At 38.5% G+C, this 18,604-nt stretch overlaps 1 protein-coding gene across 2 annotated transcripts in view; it reads left to right on the forward strand.

The window, feature by feature from the left end:
* LOC126248542 (DNA-directed RNA polymerase I subunit RPA1) overlaps positions 1-18,604 on the forward strand; it is a 346,647-nt gene that overhangs the window by 191,883 nt on the left and 136,160 nt on the right. For both annotated transcript variants that reach the window (XM_049949615.1, XM_049949606.1), the window contains exons 20-22: positions 4,617-4,790; positions 4,876-4,928; positions 11,475-11,703. In XM_049949615.1, coding sequence (XP_049805572.1) covers positions 4,617-4,790; positions 4,876-4,928; positions 11,475-11,703 — 456 coding nt within the window. The remainder of the gene's footprint in view (positions 1-4,616; positions 4,791-4,875; positions 4,929-11,474; positions 11,704-18,604) is intronic.

Below are 18,604 nucleotides of genomic sequence, written 5' to 3' on the forward strand. Positions count from 1 at the left end.
CGTAGTAGGCGAATATGGATTGGGGCTAAGAAATGAAAGAGTAAGCTGCCTGGTAGAATTTTGCACAGAGCACAACTTAATCATAGCTAACACTTGGTTCAAGAATCATAAAAGAAGGTTGTATACATGGAAGAAGCCTGGAGATACTGACAGAAGTAGTGAAGGCAGCAGAGGATCAAGTAGGTAAAAAGATGAGGGCTAGTAAAAATCCTTGGGTAACAGAAGAAATATTGAATTTAATTGATGAAAGGAGAAAATATAAAAATGCAGTAAATGAAGCAGGCAAAAAGGAATACAAACGTCTCAAAAATGAGATCGACAGGAAGTGCAAAATGACTAAGCAGGGATGGCTAGAGGATAAATGTAAGGATGTAGAGGCTTATCTCACTAGGGGTAAGATAGATACTGCCTACAGGAAAATTAAAGAGACCTTTGGAGAAAAGAGAACCACTTGTATGAATATTAAGAGCTCAGATGGAAACCCAGTTCTAAGCAAAGAAGGGAAAGCAGAAAGGTGGAAGGAGTATATAGAGGGTTTATACAATGGCGATGTACTTGAGGACAATATTATGGAAATGGAAGAGGATGTAGATGAAGATGAAATGGGAGATAAGATACTGCGTGAAGAGTTTGACAGAGCACTGAAAGACCTGAGTCGAAACAAGGCCACGGGAGTAGACAACATTCCATTAGAACTACTGACGGCCTTGGGAGAGCCAGTCCTGACAAAACTCTACCATCTGGTGAGCAAGATGTATGAAACAGGTGAAATACCCTCAGACTTCAAGACGAATATAATAATTCCAATCCCAAAGAAAGCAGGTGTTGACAGATGTGAAAATTACTGAACTATCAGTTTAATAAGTCACGGCTGCAAAATACTAACACGAATTCTTTACAGACGAATGGAAAAACTAGTAGAAGCCGACCTAGGGGAAGATCAGTTTGGATTCCGTAGAAATATTGGAACACGTGAGGCAATACTGACCCTACGACTTATCTTAGAAGCTAGGTTAAGGAAAGGGAAACCTATGTTTCTAGCATTTGTAGACTTAGAGAAAGCTTTTGACAATGTTGACTGGAATACTCTCTTTCAAATTCTGAAGGTGGCAGGGGTAAAATACAGGGAGCGAAAGGCTATTTACAATTTGTATAGAAACCAGATGGCAGTTATAAGAGTCGAGGGGCATGAAAGGGAAGCAGTGGTTGGGAAAGGAGTGAGACAGGGTTGTAGCCTCTCCCCGATGTTATTCAATCTGTATATTGAGCAAGCCGTGAAGGAAACAAAAGAAAAATTCAGAGTAGATATTAAAATCCATGGAGAAGAAATAAAAACTTTGAGGTTCGCCGATGACATAGTAATTCTGTCAGAGACAGCAAAGGACTTGGAAGAGCAGTTGAATGGAATGGATAGTGTCTTGAAAGGAGGATATAAGATGAACATTAACAAAAGCAAAACGAGGATAATGGAATGTAGTCGAATTAAGTCGGGTGATGCTGAGGGTATTAGATTAGGAAATGAGACACTTAAAGTAGTAAAGGAGTTTTCCTATCTGGGGAGCAAAATAACTGAGGATGGTCGAAGTAGAGAGGATATAATATGTAGACTGGCAATGCGAAGGAAAGCGTTTCTGAAGAAGAAAAATTTGTTGACATCGAGTATAGATTTAAGTGTCAGGAAGTCGTATCTGAAAGTATTTGTATGGAGTGTAGCCATGTATGGAAGTGAGACATGGACGATAAATAGTTTGGACAAGGAGAGAAAAGAAGCTTTCGAAATGTGGTGCTACAGAAGAATGCTGAAGATTAGATGGGTAGATCACATAACTAATGAGAAGGTGTTGAATAGGATTGGGGAGAAGAGAAGTTTGTGGCACAACTTGACTAGAAGAAGGGATCGGTTGGTAGGACATGTTCTGAGGCATCGAGGGATCACCAATTTAGTATTGGAGGGCAGCATAGAGGGTAAAAATCGTAGAGGGAGACCAAGAGATGAATACACCAAGCAGATTCAGAGGGATGTAGGTTGCAGTAGGTACTGGGAGATGAAGAAGCTTGCACAGGATAGAGTGGCATGGAGAGCTGCATCAAACCGTCTCAGGACTGAAGACCACAACAACAACAATTATTTCTGCTGGGGTAGTGAGGGTTAAATTCATATTATGGAAGCTTCTTGAAATGTCTGGTCTGAGGTATTCCATAGCAGCTTCTACAAAACCTGACAACCCCATCTTGTCAGTAACAGTTATAAAATGTTTGTTAAAAAGTTCTGCAACACTATACATGACTGTCACCAGTGTAATTTTTTTTTTTCCCGAAGCACCATGGATACAGGAATATAAAAAAAATGAAGAGCACACAGGTATCATTTACTCTTAATGCTATTTTTTCCTCTTCATGTCTGGTTCCACCGGTCTCCTCCTTCACTATATCCCATATAGTATTTATTTTGCTATCTGATATGACTATCTTTTCCTTGTAATATATTTGCTTTGGTGTCCGTATTACAGTCTTTAATATTTTGCAGTATTTCTTGTAATGTGGTGTAGCATCAACATCGGAACTGTTTCGGATTGACAGATACACTTTTCTTTTTGTTTTACAAGATACCCCCTTCTGTTTCTTCTGTACATAAATGATCTAAGCTTAAATACTGATGCACACAAAACAATCATATTTGCAGATGACACCACGATTCTACTAAAAGGAGACGATGATGAACAGTTACAGCAGACAGTAAACACGGTCACGAAACAACTTAGCAGCTGGGCATGGAGTAATCAGCTTGTAATAAACAGTAAGAAAACCGTTGCTCTAAAATTCCACAATGTTCCTAACAAGGACATGTTTATCCCATCAGTCTCTATCAATGACGAACCAGTTGGTAACAGTACTGAAACCAAATTCTTAGGACTTTGGCTGCAGAGTAACATCAGATGGAATAAGCCTATTGAATATCTCAATGCAGAACTGAGCAAAACATGTTACCTTCTTTGTTCATTAAAATCATGCTGTAGTGAGAAAACAGTATTGAATGCATATCATGCGTACTTTCATTCTTGTCTTAGATATGGGGTCACCTTCTGGGGAAACTCTAAAACAACTAATAGCACTTTTAAACTACAAAAAAGGGCCATTAGAATCTTGTTTGGGTGCAAGCCTAGAGACTCTTGTAAACCCCTGTTTAAGAAATCTGGTATTCCTCCATTACCATGTGTATAGATTATGGAAACCCTTTTGTTCTTTAAATTAAATGTAATAGGCAAGGACCCAAGACTGCAAAAAAACTGTGATATACATGAGCACTTTACCAGACAAAACAGAAACTTACATATGACTCAGATCAGCACAGCACTGTGCCAAAAAGGTACTTTTCACATGGGAGTTAAGCTTTATAACAAACTTCCTGAAAACATAAAAGCTATCACTGAGATCAATACATTTGGAAAATCTCTAATGTCATATTTACAGCATCACTGCTTTTACTCCATTGAAGAATATTTAAATTTATGAAATGTGTTATATAAATACTTACGTGTAAAGTGTATTATTGTAAGCTTAAATATGTATGCCTTGAAATGGCTTTCAGCCTGTATATTTATAACTTGACTTGTCCAATGTCTTATGCATAAGCTGCTATGTAGACAACAGGACCAATAAAATACAATCTACAATCAACAATCATTTGTTGAATAATCCATGGCTTCTTTGTAGACTTCTCTCTAACCTTGGTAAGTTTTGAGGGAAAACAGTGTTCGAATAAGGTAAGCACTTTATTAGCAAAAGTATTATATTTCTCATTCATGCCATGAGCACTGTAAACATCAGTCCAGTGAATGTCTCTGAGGAGTGTCCTAAAATAATCAATTTTTGGCTTATTGATTACCCTCTTGAGTTCAGATTTAACAGATTTTATATCCTGTTCAGTATTAACATTTAACAGAAGGAACTGCATGTTATGGTCTGAGAGGCCATTGACTATTGGTTTTGTAATATAATTTTGTTCATTGGTCTTTTCTATAAAGATATTATCAATGGCTGTTTGTGAGCAATTGGCTACCCTAGTGGGGAACTTTACAGTGGGAATTAAGTTGAATGATAGTGTTCCTAACTCAAATAAGATGTTATTGGGAGAGTCTTTAAGGAAATCTACATTGAAATCACCAGCAACCACTATTTCTTTGTTTTTTGTTGTTAAATGGGCCAGTACAGCTTCAAGATGGTTTACAAACAGATTAAAGTTACCTGCAGGTGCTCGATATACACTTAATATTATGAAGGATTTTTTTGTGAAATTCTGTTTCTGTTGCACATGCTTCAATATGCTGTTCTAGGCCATATTTATGAATGTCTATGCTCTTAAATTTATGACAGTTCCTGATGAATGTGGCAACTCCTCCTTTCTCCATTTCTGATCTACTTTTGAAAGGGCTGACTTCTTCCATAAATGTGATAAAAAGTGGTAATTAATGCCATACAATTAGCTTAGAATGTTTAAAGCTTTATATCACTTCTAATCACTTAATCTTGTCCATTATTTTAAGACATGAAAGTGAACAGTAAATCATATGATGCAAGAAATACGTTATTTGCCATTAAGACAATTATTTTCACAGTTCTATTATGGTGAAGATGGAATGGACATCATGAAGGCCCAGTTTTTGAATGAGAAACAGATAGGTTTTCTAGCACAGAACAGTAAAGCTGTCATGAATAAACCAGTTTTACAGAAATGGAAGGAATTAGATAATGAAACACCTACAAAACTTGTCGAAGAAGCTAAAAAGAATGTAAGTGGAAACTGTATATCAGTCAATATTGTGATAGCCATTCTTTCCATTTATATGTAACATTGAAATGTTATTCTTCTTACAGATTCCCAAATGGGTATACAGAGCAGCAAAATCTGCAACAAAAACTGAGTGGAGGTAGGAGTCAAAGTTCACCATTCATTTAAATCCTTTTATTATTCCTGTTAGGACAGTCATTGTAATCTACACTTTAGTAATAATAAACCTTCTTAAACTAGCAGGGAAATAAAAATAATACTGCACATATCACTTACTGTCACATAGTCTGTATCTGGTTATTTTTGGCTCCATCCAGAATTCCATGCATTGCTGGTTAAAGGTCACCTGTAGACTTTTATTTGCTTTTTATTTGCATTCCTTCTGCATAGTTTAGGCTGTCATCTTAGCCTTTCCTGGTCTCATGTAATCCAGCAACGAACTTCCTTGCTCCATCTACCATCCAGCTGCCTGGCTACGTATCTTGTCCATCTCTCTTTCATTTGCACTGCTATCATTATAACATCTTCCACTCTAGACTCTTCCATGATCCATTTATTTGTTTTCCTGTATATCCTAGAGTCTCTCTCAGTATGAATCTCTCTTTTGTTCCATGAGAGACCCTCAATTGTGCAATGTTTTCCACATTGGTATTCTGTGTGTTTCTGCTGTAAGTTAAAACTAGTGATATACGTTGTTTGGAAAATGTTATTTTCATTCATCAGAAGCTAAGTTTTGAAAACCAGATTTATTTTTTCAAAGGCACTCCAGACCAATTTTGTTCTTCTTTTCCATTCTGTTGCTGTCTATCCAGTCTTCTTTTAGCTGCCTTGAATGTGAAAACTGTGATTCAATGAAAAAATATTGAAAACATTCTCCAAATCTAAGAATCCTAGTCAAGTGGTAATTTACTCACTGCTCCATATTGTGATTTCATTCATGACCTACAAATTGTCCCTTGTTCTGCATACATGTGAAAAGTCAGCTAGTTCCTTTGCTTGATAAAATCAAGTGTGATTTCTTTGTGATTGGTAATGTTTTTGGTGAATATAATGGGTGTTGCAGAGAGGAAACAAATAGATACAGAGAGTTCAATGTCTTGCCTCTCTCTCTTCTTCTGAAGTAAATTGATTGCAGTTTGATAAATATGTGTCTTAATAGGTTCTCTGTAAAGAGTTTTGAAAATTCTTTTTGTATTACTTGTCTGCCAGCATCCATCATTTCCATTGAAGCATCATCTCCAAGTGCCTTTGCTTTCTTAGTATCTCAAATTGTATTGTACACCACCTCTGGTACTATTTACATAATCTTTGTTTTCACTATTAACTGTTTCTGGTTCAGCTCTTCAACTGTGGAAACATTTAGAGAAATATTCTTCTCGATTTTTAGCTACTGTGTCAATTGCCAACTTAATTGATGAAATGTTGTTTACTCACTGTAAGTTTCTACTTGCCCTTCTTCATACTCTTACTGGTTTTGATTGTTTCTCTTTTAATATATTGTGTCTTCTCAGAACTTCTTGAAGAATTTCTTGATGGTTTTGTTTAATTTTGTGTATTCTTTCAATTTTGTATTACGATTTGCTTGAGAGTCCTCAGTATTTGCTTCATTGTACAGGAGATTTTTTTTTTATTTTTATTTTGGTCTCTTCATACTTGCAACATCTTTTGTTGTATGTCTGAGTATCTTTGTTAAATAATTGCACGTTTTATCTAAGCCTATATAACCTTGCAAACGATGGAAAACCCGGACAGAATACTGACAATATTATGAAAAGGATGTGGTGCTACAGAAGGATGCTGAAGATTAGATGGGTAGATCACATAACTAATGAGGAAGTATTGAATAGGATTGGGGAGAAGAGAAGTTTGTGGCACAGCTTGACCAAAAGAAAGGATCGGTTGGTAGGACATGTTCTGAGGCATCAAGGGATCACCAATTTAGTATTGGAGGGCAGGGTGGAGGGTAAAAATCGTAGAGGGAGACCAAGAGATGAATACACTAGGCAGATTCAGAAGGATGTAGGTTGCAGTGGGTACTGAGAGACGAAGAAGCTTGCGCAGGATAGAGTAGCATGGAGAGCTGCACCAAACCAGTCTCAGGACTGAAGACCACAACAACAACAGGATGCTGCTCACCTTATATTGGAGACATTGAGTTGCAGACAGGCACAATTAAAAGACTACTAGACAACTAAGCTTTCGGCCAAAAGGCTGGCCTTGGCAACCTGATACAGTGGTCATGTGTGATTGTGAGCTGCATTTGTATGAGTGTGTGTGTGTGTGTGTGTGTGTGTGTGTGTGTGTGTGTGTGCGCATCAAGCAGTAGAAAATCCAGGATGGAATGTAACAGTATTATGAGAAGGAAAGTTGCTACTCACCTTATAGCAGAGATGCTGAGTTGCAGATAGGCACAACAAAAAGATTCTCACAATTAAAGCTTTCTGCCATTAAGGCCTTCGTCAACACTAGACACACGTGCGCACACACATACATTCTCATGCAAATTCAACTCACACACATGACTGCAGTCTCAGGCAACTGAAACCACAGTGGTGAAAGGCAACTTTCCTTCTCATAATAATGTATGTATGTTATCTAATTCAGAAGGAGGTCATTTGGGCGAAAGCTTACTTGTCTAGCAGTCTCTTTGTTGTGCCTGTTGACTCGACATATCCACTATATGGTGAGTAGCAATCTGTCACTTTCATAGTATTATCTATATAATCTTTATTTTTTAAGATGCCATTGTCCTCGATTAAATTAATCATGTATATCTCCCTAGCCAGTGGCTTAGCAAGTAAATATCACATTGCAGATTCAGAGGTCCAGGATTTGATCCCTGGTCAGTTCTATTACGTATAAATCACAAGTAATTTCTTGACCCATTCCAGTTATTGTTGATATGAAAAATGCTGAGTTGCACTGTGGTTGAAAAGTCCACACTAAACTATAGGTTCCCTTCTCATTCTGTAGTTTAGATTAGATTAGATTCAGTTTTCGTTCTATAGACCCAAAAAATGAGATGATTCTCGTGGATGTGGAACATATCAGAAAGTATAACAAAAAAACATAAAACATTTGAATATAATACTTACTACCCTGATCATTTGTCAGGAGATTGTCGAAATAGGTGAATACAATGCAGTAAACTGGAATAGCTAATATTTACAGAATTAAAACGCTGTCTTATCCACTATTAATAAATTTATCATACACAAAATACCTAATTTTGACTGTTGTGGCAAAGTGCTGTCAAAATGGAAATGTAACAGATATTTTTACTTAAACTGGTTAAACAGTCTCTCTTAAGATATTCATCTGTGTAGTACAAGAAGTTGGCTACCAAAACGTCTTTCAAACTCTGTTTAAACCATGCTTTATCTGAAACCAAGTTTTTAATGGTTGCTGGCAATTTATTGAAAATGTGTGATCCTGAATGTTGGACCCCTTTTTGGACCAAGGTAAGTGGTTTTAGGTTTTTTTGTAGATTGTTCTTATTCCTGGTATTGATACTATGTATTGAGCTATTGGTTGGAAATAGAGACGTATTACTTGCAACCAATTTCATTAAGGAATAAATATACTGAGAAGCAGTGGTTAGAATACAAAGTTCCTTCAACAGGTTTCTACATGATGATCTTGAATTTACACCCCAAATGATTCTTATCACATTCTTTTGCACCCTAAAAAATTTTGCTCGCTTTGATAAGTTGCCCCAGACTATGGTCACATATGACATAATAGAATGAAAGGAGGCATGGTATGCAAGTTTTTTTTATATTTATGTCTCCTACATATGGCATCATTCTCACTCCAAATACAGACTTGTTTAGGCGCTTAAGCAATTCTGTGGTATGCCCTTTCCAACTGAATTTATTATCGATTTGTGATCCCAGAAATTTGACACCGTACGGTAAATCTCCCCTGACCCTCGGTTCTGAGTGACTTTTCCAAAATCTACCCCTTTTCCTAGACCTCTCCAGTCCTTTTCCTTCGCCCTTCTTCCTTCCCCTTCATCACAACAGTCTTTTTATGTGTGTGTTCTGTCACTGCTTGGTGAGTAGATTTTTTATCTATCCAATTAAATGATTTCTTATTTAGTTTAATGTGTTGTTTTATTCTGAAATAATATCTGATGGAAAACATGTTTTTTTTTCCCTTAACAAATGCTACTAACATATGATCTGTCATTTCTGATATCATACCTTAAGTTACCTTCTGAAAAATTGTTCATTAGTTTTCATCCTAGTTTTGCATTAAAATCCCGCATTGGCATTTTGTAGAGCAGTGATAAACTTGGGTAGAGCAATGCTCTCAGCAGTCTCAGTTCAGACTTGAGTGCTTCCAAGTCTCAGAGGTAGGAAGCAACATGATCATTTAATTGCTGATCAGATGCAAGCAGAGATCACAATTCTCCAGTCAGTACTGTTATCGGGCATCAGTGAGTGTTTTGTGTTACATCTAATTCTTTTGACTCAGTGGATAGCAGACTGATTCACCCCCCTGTCTGCGCTGTGGGCTGTTGAGAAGCCCTTCCATATTTCTTCCCCATTAAGCAATTTATCAAAACTGTTAGCTTATGGATACTACTGTGGTGAGAATTTGTGGATTTGACTTTGAAATCTCTCCTTGTTCCTGTTCTTAATCCTCACAAATACATAATAATGGGCTCTTTTTGCAGTTCTTATAGATTCACCTTTTACATAAAAAAATGAAGGTGTTTAAGGAAAGGGAAGCTTGGTCCAGATTTACAAAGAGAGATCCCCAGGACTGGGACCATCCTGCAGTCATTCATATTGGAGGGTGCTTGTTTGCAAATAATCACAAAAAAAAACACAATTTTGCATGAAGATCTAGACCCTTAAAATTGACATGGTTGAAATAGTGGTATTGTAGTGCAGAGTTTGGCATATTGACCTGAAGTGCAGAAGGTTGTGGGATCGAATCTTACCAGGTGCTTCACCGTTTTTTAATTTTAAATCTTGATCAAAATGACTTTGATCATTATTTTTGTTCATTTAATGGGTTTAAATGTATTTTCTTTTTAAATTGCTATCCCTCTGTCATCTTGTTTTAATCATTGTATTACTTTTTACTTTTCCTTTTTCCTTTCTTTTCTCTCATTTTGAATCTTTGTGTGTGTGATGTTAATTATTTTTTGTACTTCAGTTTAATTCTTCCATTTGATCATCTTATATTTTTGTCCATGTTATTGCTTTTGTTATTTCTATCCTTTATTTTGCTTGAATGTCTTTTTATTTATAATCCCTTCTTTACTTTAAATCTTCATCTGACCTTTTTGACCATAGTGAACAAGAATTTGTTTTAAGTGTTTGTATGATGATTAGCATCCGAAAGTATATACATCTTGTATGTAACAAAAAATACATTTTTGACCCTGTTGCACAGCCACTATAGATTGTCTCACCTCTTGTGTTTTAGCTGATAGATCGGCATTTGAAAATATTTAAATATTGTGATAAGATCACATGCAGAAAGATTCCTAATGAAAACAGAGTGATAGGAAGAAACTTAATAAAGTGATCAAAATGATTTAGAAAAAGATTATAAATTTATGAAAATTATGTTTAAAACAAGTAATTAAATAAAAAACTAATCATCAAAGACATTTCATAATGATTTCAAAATAAATTTTTTTAAACATCTCGCAAGACCTTGTGCATATCAAGCTCCTATGTTAACCAGTACGCTACAATGCCTCTATCTACTATCAATTTGAAGGCTCTAACAATATTATGTAAAGGATAGTTGCTGCTCACCATTTAACGGAGATGCTGGGTTGCAGATAGGTGCAACAAAAAGACGATTGGAAAGTGAGCTTCTGGCCATTTTCTATTGTCTGTTTTTGATGAAGGCCTCGTTGGCTGAATGACTTTCCGACAGTCATTTTGTTGTGCCTCTCTGTGACTCAGCATCTTCACAATATGGTGAGTAGCAACTATCTTTTACAATATTTGTTTCATTCCGTCATGGATTTTCCATTGTTCAGTTTTAAGGAATACAATATTAAGAGGGCTCACCACGTTGAATGGCTGCAGCAGAGAGATACCTGGCATCCTAATGCACATCATTATGTAGATGGTTTCAAAAAGTCAATCTCACATCTTGGGCCCTCTCCTCATTAGTAGTAATTTCCTTTATATTCTCTCTTGTCCCTGCTTTTGAGGAACTTTGCCTTCCTTTCAGCATTCTTTCATATACAATTTTTTTTCCTGTTTTAAGATTTGGATTCTCATAAAGGACTGTTAAAAAATTCTTGAGCTAGGTAGATATATTTTTAATCTTGGTATCTGGCGGCCTTGCTCTAGTTGTTCCTGTTCTTTTGATTGGTTGATGCTTCCCTTTGAATGGAAATATTGTTTATGTTACATTCAGTAGAAAATTCACTTCAGATAAGGAAATGCACAAAGAGCAGATGTGCCTGCCAGTACTTACATTCAGGAGGTGGAACTCCCAGTACAGCTGATAGAAAAATGCAGGAAATAAGATATCATCATTCCTAATAACCTTGCTTCTCTGTCTTGTATTTCCCTTCTCTACTCTTTTCACCAAACTCAACAAATACATTTTTTTTTCACTGAAGAATGAACCTTCTGTTCAAAAAATTGGATGTTACATTCATTGGTTGCTGGCATAATAGCAAAGACTTTGTGTTTATTTTTAGAGAAATAAACAGGGTATGTCCAAAGACAATAACCTCTCAGTACAGACCGGACGAAGCCTTAGGTGCCCTAACAGAACGCATGGAAAGTCTTATTTTGCATTATTTGGACAACAGACCAAGTTGCTCACATCGACAAATCAAGAAAAAGGAAATAAAGAATATGATCTACTTGAAGTCAATGGAAGCACTGTGCCCTCCTGGAGAACCTGTAGGTGTTATTGCAGCTCAGGTAGGGGAACAGTCTGTCATATATTAATGTTATGGTAGCTCATTTGGCAGTATAATTGAGACATCAGAATGGTGTGTTTTTGCATGGAATGTTTACTGTCCACAGCCATTGTTTTGAACGGAGTTTTACAGTACCCACTATCATCAATAATTTGCGGTGTACCTTCATGTCAGCTCTTGTTTCCTATGCAATTCTTGTTACCTTGATAGAAGTGATGATACAAGGTTGATTGGAATTGTGTTTTAAGTATTAGATCCAGATAAGGCACTCCTGTTTGCTGTTGTTATAAAGCATGAGTTCTTACTAACTCCAGTCTACATTACACTTTCCAACTTCTTCTGTTGTTTCAGTACTGGCCATACAATTCTGTATCTACCAACATATTCAGCTTGTAATTGAATGTACGGAACACCATTTCACAATCACAATTAATTCCAGCTCAAAAAGTAATTATAATAAAGTCTTCACTTACACTGGAAAGATATCAAATTGATAAACAGTTTTAATTGTCCTTTTCTAGGCTTGTTAAGCATTGTTATAAAAATGATTATAGCATTTTGCTGAGGAAACAGATTCTGTACTGTTGATGTAAGAAGCATGACTGTGAAAAAGATGTACTTTGCTTGTGGATGAAATGTTTTGTTACTATAAGGGAATGTTTCAGAGTTAGAACTAACCTATTTCCAAATCTGTAAAAATAAACATTATTTACTTGACAAGAAAAAAAATCACTATAGAAAGACATTTACACAAAATTGTGTGATAAATTGTTGCAGATGTTATAATAATAACTTTGAATAACTGTGGCAATGTTTTCAAAAAGTTAATGATGGAGGCTTAAAAATTGTATGTAAGTGTAGATGTAAATATTTCATTATTTACATTTCAGCACATTTCACACAAAGAAATCAATAAAGATAAGTCAGCTCCTATGGTTATCTGATAAGATAAAGTTGCCTAATATTGCTGTGTGTTCAGGCTTAAATGTTGTACTGTGCTTACTGTGTTGTTTTCCACTCATGAACTATAAAATACTGGCATACTGCCTTGACTCTTTTGTGATAGATCTGGTTCATGGATGTACTCTGACAGATTGTTGCATTGTTCCTTTTAAGTATATGTGGTATTTCCTTCTTTTTATATGTGCTTATATTGTGCATGAACCAAACTACACCTTTTCCATTTTCATTGTCAGCCCTGTGCCCCACTTTTGTTTTTCTGTGGATACTTAGTTGCAACCAGTATTGCCACTTATTAATGCTTCTGATGTATACAGTGTCTTTCACTATTTTATGCTTACCCACCATGAACAGCTTACAAGAAAAAGTAAATAGGGAAACCACATAATACAACTCTTTTTTTTTTTTTAGTCACAGTTGGATACTGTCCCCCATCTTGCTCATCTTTACCTGACTACTACACCCATCATGTCCTGTAATGTGTTGCCCTGCTGTTTTTCTCCATATTGCTCCTTCCTGCACCAGGTTAAGTATTCCTGAATTCCATAGCAGATATCACATAAACGGTCTTTCCCTTTGGTAATATTTGATAGCAGTGGAACTCGTTCATTGAAGAAAACCTTCTTCACATGTGCCAATCTACTTCTTGTCTTGTGACCTTCTTCACATGTGCCAATCTACTACTTGTCTTGTGACAGCCAGAGCGAGAGCACCAGCAGCAGCGAGTACTGTTTGTATAAAGCGTTTATTTTGCATTTTGTTTACGACCTTCCACTAAGGAAGGGATTCTATTAGTGTTTATCTGCTCTGCATAGTAACTAACAGTTCTTGATAAAACTTTACGTAGTTTTCGTGTTAGATTTCTTAGTGTTTTCTTGATCGTTTAGAACAGAAAGCGTCCTAAAACCGTCTTTTGTTTGTTTCGCGGCCGTTAGCCACTAGTCACTTGAATCAGCAGTTGTCTTGTGACAGCCAGAGCGAGAGTACTGTTTGTATAAAGCGTTTATTTTGCATTTTGTTTACGACCTTCCACTAAGGGAGGGATTCTATTTGTGTACTATAGCACCAGCAGCAGCGAGTACTGTTTGTATAAAGCGTTTATTTTGCATTTTGTTTACGACCTTCCACTAAGGAAGGGATTCTATTTGTGTTTATCTGCTCTGCATAGAAACTAACAGTTCTTGATCGTTAGGAGAGAAATTTATTTTGTACTTATTTGCTGCGCTTAGCTTTTAAATAGTTTTTCTGGGAAAACCTAGCGTAGTTTTCGCGTCTCGTATTTCAGTGAGTGTTTCTTGATTATCAGAGTAGCTCATCAGAAGATTATCTTGGGAATTTGTCACCGTATAGAGTAGGGTAAACATAGTCATGTGTAGGGACTGTGGTTGTTGTGAGCGGACGCAAGGAGAATTGGCCACTCTTCGGGGGCAGGTGGAGGCTCTGTCTGTTAGGCTCATCGAGCTCGAGGCGCAGGCGTCGGCTCGTAGTGGCGTTGGGGCAACTGTGGTGAGACCTATGCCTACTTCGGTGGCCTTGGAATCACATGGAACCCCTGATGTCGCTGCGTCTTCCGGCAGTGAGCATCTTACCGGTCAGCCATCACTCCAGGGTGAATGGCGGACAGTGGTGGGCTCGCGCGTGCCTGGCCGAAAGGCGAAGGTGGGATCTGGCCGCGTGGCAGCTGCCTTACCCCTTTCCAACAGGTACGGGGTGCTTCCTAGAGGTGATGACATCGTTTCCGAGCCACCACAGGGTGCCTCGCCTGTTGGGCCAGTGGCCGATTCTCCGGCAAGGTCCCGACAGTCACAGAGGGCGGGCCTATTAGTTATAGGGAGCTCCAACGTTAGGCGGGTTATGGAGCCCCTCAGGAAAATAGCGGGTAGGTCGGGGAAGAATGCCAGTGTGCACTCGGTGTGCTTGCCGGGGGGTCTCGTCTGTAATGTGGAGGAGGCCCTTCCGGCAGCTATTGAACGCACTGGGTGTGACCGGCTGCAGATAGTAGCACATGTCGGAACGAATGACGCCTGCCGCTTGGGTTCTGAGGCCATCCTTGGTTCCTTCCGGCGGCTGGCTGATTTGGTGAAGACAACCAGCATCGCACGCGGAGTGCAAGCTTAGCTTAATATCTGCAGCATAGTGCCCAGAGTCGATCGCGGTCCTCTGGTTTGGAGCCGTGTGGAGGGTCTAAACCAGAGGCTCAGACGACTCTGCGACTATAATGGTTGCAAATTCATCGACCTCCGTTATTGGGTGGAGAACTGTAGGGCCCCCCTAGACAGGTCAGGCGTGCACTACACACCGGAAGCAGCTACTAGGGTAGCAGAGTACGTGTGGCGTGCACACGGGGGTTTTTTAGGTTAGAGGGACCCCCCCTTGGGCGAAACGATAAAATACCTGACGGCTTACCAGAGAGAACATTATCATCGTTGATAAAGAACGTCCGTCCTCAGAGACCAAAAACAGGAAAAGTTAACGTAATATTGGTAAACTGCAGGAGTATCCAGGGCAAGGTTCCTGAATTAGTATCTCTTATTGAAGGAAATAGTGCGCATATAGTATTAGGAACGGAAAGTTGGTTAAAACCGGAAGTGAACAGTAACGAAATCCTAGACACAGAATGGAATATATACCGCAAGGATAGGATAAATGCCAATGGTGGAGGAGTATTTATAGCAGTAAAGAATTCAATAATATCCAGTGAAGTTATTAGCGAATGCGAATGTGAAATAATCTGGGTTAAGTTAAGTATCAAAGGTGGGTCAGATATGATAGTCGGATGCTTCTATAGACCACCTGCATCAGCAACCGTAGTAGTTGAGCGCCTCAGAGAGAACCTGCAGAACGTCGTGAAGAAGTTTCGTGATCATACTATTGTAATAGGGGGAGACTTCAATCTACCAGGTATAGAATGGGATAGTCACGCAATCAGAACTGGAGCCAGGGACAGAGACTCTTGTGACATTATCCTGATTGCCTTGTCCGAGAATTACTTCGAGCAGATAGTTAGAGAACCAACTCGTGAAGCTAACGTTTTAGACCTCATAGCAACAAATAGACCGGAACTTTTCGACTCCGTGAATGTAGAAGAGGGTATCAGTGATCATAAGTCAGTGGTTGCATCAATGACTACAAGTGTAATAAGAAATGCCAAGAAAGGAAGGAAAATATATTTGCTTAACAAGAGTGATAGGGCACAAATCGCAGAATATCTGAGTGACCACCATCAAACGTTCATTTCTGAGGAAGAGGATGTGGAACAAAAATGGAAAAAATTCAGAAACATCGTCCAGTACGCCTTAGATAAGTTCGTACCGACTAAGGTCCAAAGCGAGGGGAAAGATCCACCGTGGTATAACAATCATGTACGAAAGGTACTACGGAAACAAAGAAAGCTTCATCATAGGTTTAAGAGTAGTCGAATCATAGCTGATAAGGAAAAGCTGAACGAAGCGAAAAAGAGCGTAAAGAGAGCAATGAGAAAAGCATTCAACGAATTCGAACATAAAACATTGGCAAACAATCTAAACAAGAACCCTAAAAAGTTTTGGTCATATGTAAAATCGGTAAGCGGATCTAAATCCCCTATTCAGTCACTCGTTGACCACGATGGCACCGAAACAGAGGACGACCGAAGAAAGGCAGAAATACTGAATTCAGTGTTCCGAAACTGTTTCACTGCGGAAAATCGTAACACGGTCCCTGACTTCAGCCGTCGCACGGACGTCAAAATGGAAAATATTGAAATAAACGATATCGGAATTGAAAAACAACTGCTATCACTTAGTAGCGGAAAAGCATCCGGACCAGACGAGATACCCTTAAGATTCTACAGTGATTATGCTAAAGAACTTGCCCCCTTTCTATCAGCAATTTATCGTAGATCTCTGGAAGAACGTAAAGTACCTAGCGACTGGAAGAAAGCGCAGGTCGTTCCCATTTTCAAGAAGGGTCATAAATCAGATGCGAATAATTATAGGCCTATTTCGCTTACGTCAATCTGTTGTAGAATAATGGAACATGTTTTGTGCTCTCGTATTATGACGTTCTTAGATAATACAAATCTCCTTCATCATAACCAACATGGATTCCGCAAACAGAGATCATGTGAAACTCAGCTCGCCCTATTTGCCCAAGAAAGTCACAGTGCCGTAGACACTGGCGAGCAGATTGATGCCGTATTCCTGGACTTCAGGAAGGCATTTGATACGGTTCCGCACTTACGTTTAGTGAAAAAAATACAAGCTTACGGAATATCGGACCAGGTTTGTGATTGGATTCAGAATTTCCTAGAAGAAAGAACACAACATGTCATTCTTAACGGTTCAAAATCTGCAGATGTAGAGGTAATTTCGGGAGTACCGCAAGGAAGCGTGATAGGACCTTTATTGTTTACAATATACATAAATGACTTAGTTGACAACATCGGTAGCTCCGTGAGGCTATTTGCAGATGACACGGTTGTCTACAAGAAAGTAGCAACATCAGAAGACTCGTACGTACTCCAGGAAGACCTGCAGAGGATTAATGAATGGTGCGACAGCTGGCAGCTTTCCCTAAACGTAGATAAATGTAATATAATGCGCATACATAGGGGCAGAAATCCATTCCAGTACGATTATGCCATAGGTGGTAAATCATTGGAAGCGGTAATGACCGTAAAATACTTAGGAGTTACTATCCGGAGCGATCTGAAGTGGAATGATCACATAAAACAAATAGTGGGAAAAGCAGGCGCCAGGTTGAGATTCATAGGAAGAATTCTAAGAAAATGTGACTCATCGACGAAAGAAGTAGCTTACAAATCGCTTGTTCGTCCGATTCTTGAGTATTGCTCATCAGTATGGGACCCTTACCAGGTTGGATTAATAGAAGAGATAGACATGATCCAGCGAAAAGCAGCGCGATTCGTCATGGGGACATTTAGTCAGCGCGAGAGCGTTACGGAGATGCTGAACAAGCTCCAGTGGCGGACACTTCAAGAAAGGCGTTACGCAATATGGAGAGGTTTATTATCGAAATTACGAGAGAGCACATTCCGGGAAGAGATGGGCAACATATTACTACCGCCCACATATATCTCGCGTAATGATCACAACGAAAAGATCCGAGAAATTAGAGCAAATACGGAGACTTACAAGCAGTCGTTCTTCCCACACACAATTCGTGAATGGAACAGGGAAGGGGGGATCAGATAGTGGTACAATAAGTACCCTCCGCCACACACCGTAAGGTGGCTCGCGGAATGTAGATGTAGATGTAATACCTTATTTGCTTTGATCATCCAAATAATCTTGCTTCACAGACAAGAGAATTCTTTAAGTACTGTGTTGCTCTCAACTTTGATATTAAGCAAGTCAGTACTCTCCTTTCTACCACTCTTCAGTTCTGACTTTGTTCTATTTATCTAAGTCATACACTGTGCTAAGTGTTTTGTCCATCCCTTATACCAAGCCTTTTAAGTCTTCCTTACATCAGGCCAGAAAGGCTGCAATGTCTGCAAGCCTTGGCATTGGTATGTTTCCCTTGCCTTTTTATTGCTGTTCCCATGTTTTCTTTCACTTTCTTTATCACATCCTAAACATAAGAGTTTAACAGCATTTGTGACAAGCTGCAACCTCGCCTTGTGAATAGAGTATAACGTCTAAAGGGATTAAGTTGTAGGAAGTGTTGCTGATTGAAATGTGCTATCCAGCAATAAATAGGAAACTGCTTGTGATAAAGCAACAAAAATGGGCATACAAGCAGACTCTTGTAAGACATTTTACTTCACAACACTATGTTTGAGACTGCATCCCTTAGGAAGCATCTTACAAAAAGTAGTGAAAAGGCTTGTCTTTGTAGTAATGCTGACCGTCACCATTAATACAGAAATCAGTTTTTTATGTGTAAAACTAATAGGTGGTCTCTTTGAGTTTCAGGCCAAGTATGTCACTGTTTGCATT

This window comes from Schistocerca nitens, chromosome 1, assembly GCF_023898315.1.
Source record: "Schistocerca nitens isolate TAMUIC-IGC-003100 chromosome 1, iqSchNite1.1, whole genome shotgun sequence".
Lineage (NCBI taxonomy): Eukaryota > Metazoa > Arthropoda > Insecta > Orthoptera > Acrididae > Schistocerca > Schistocerca nitens.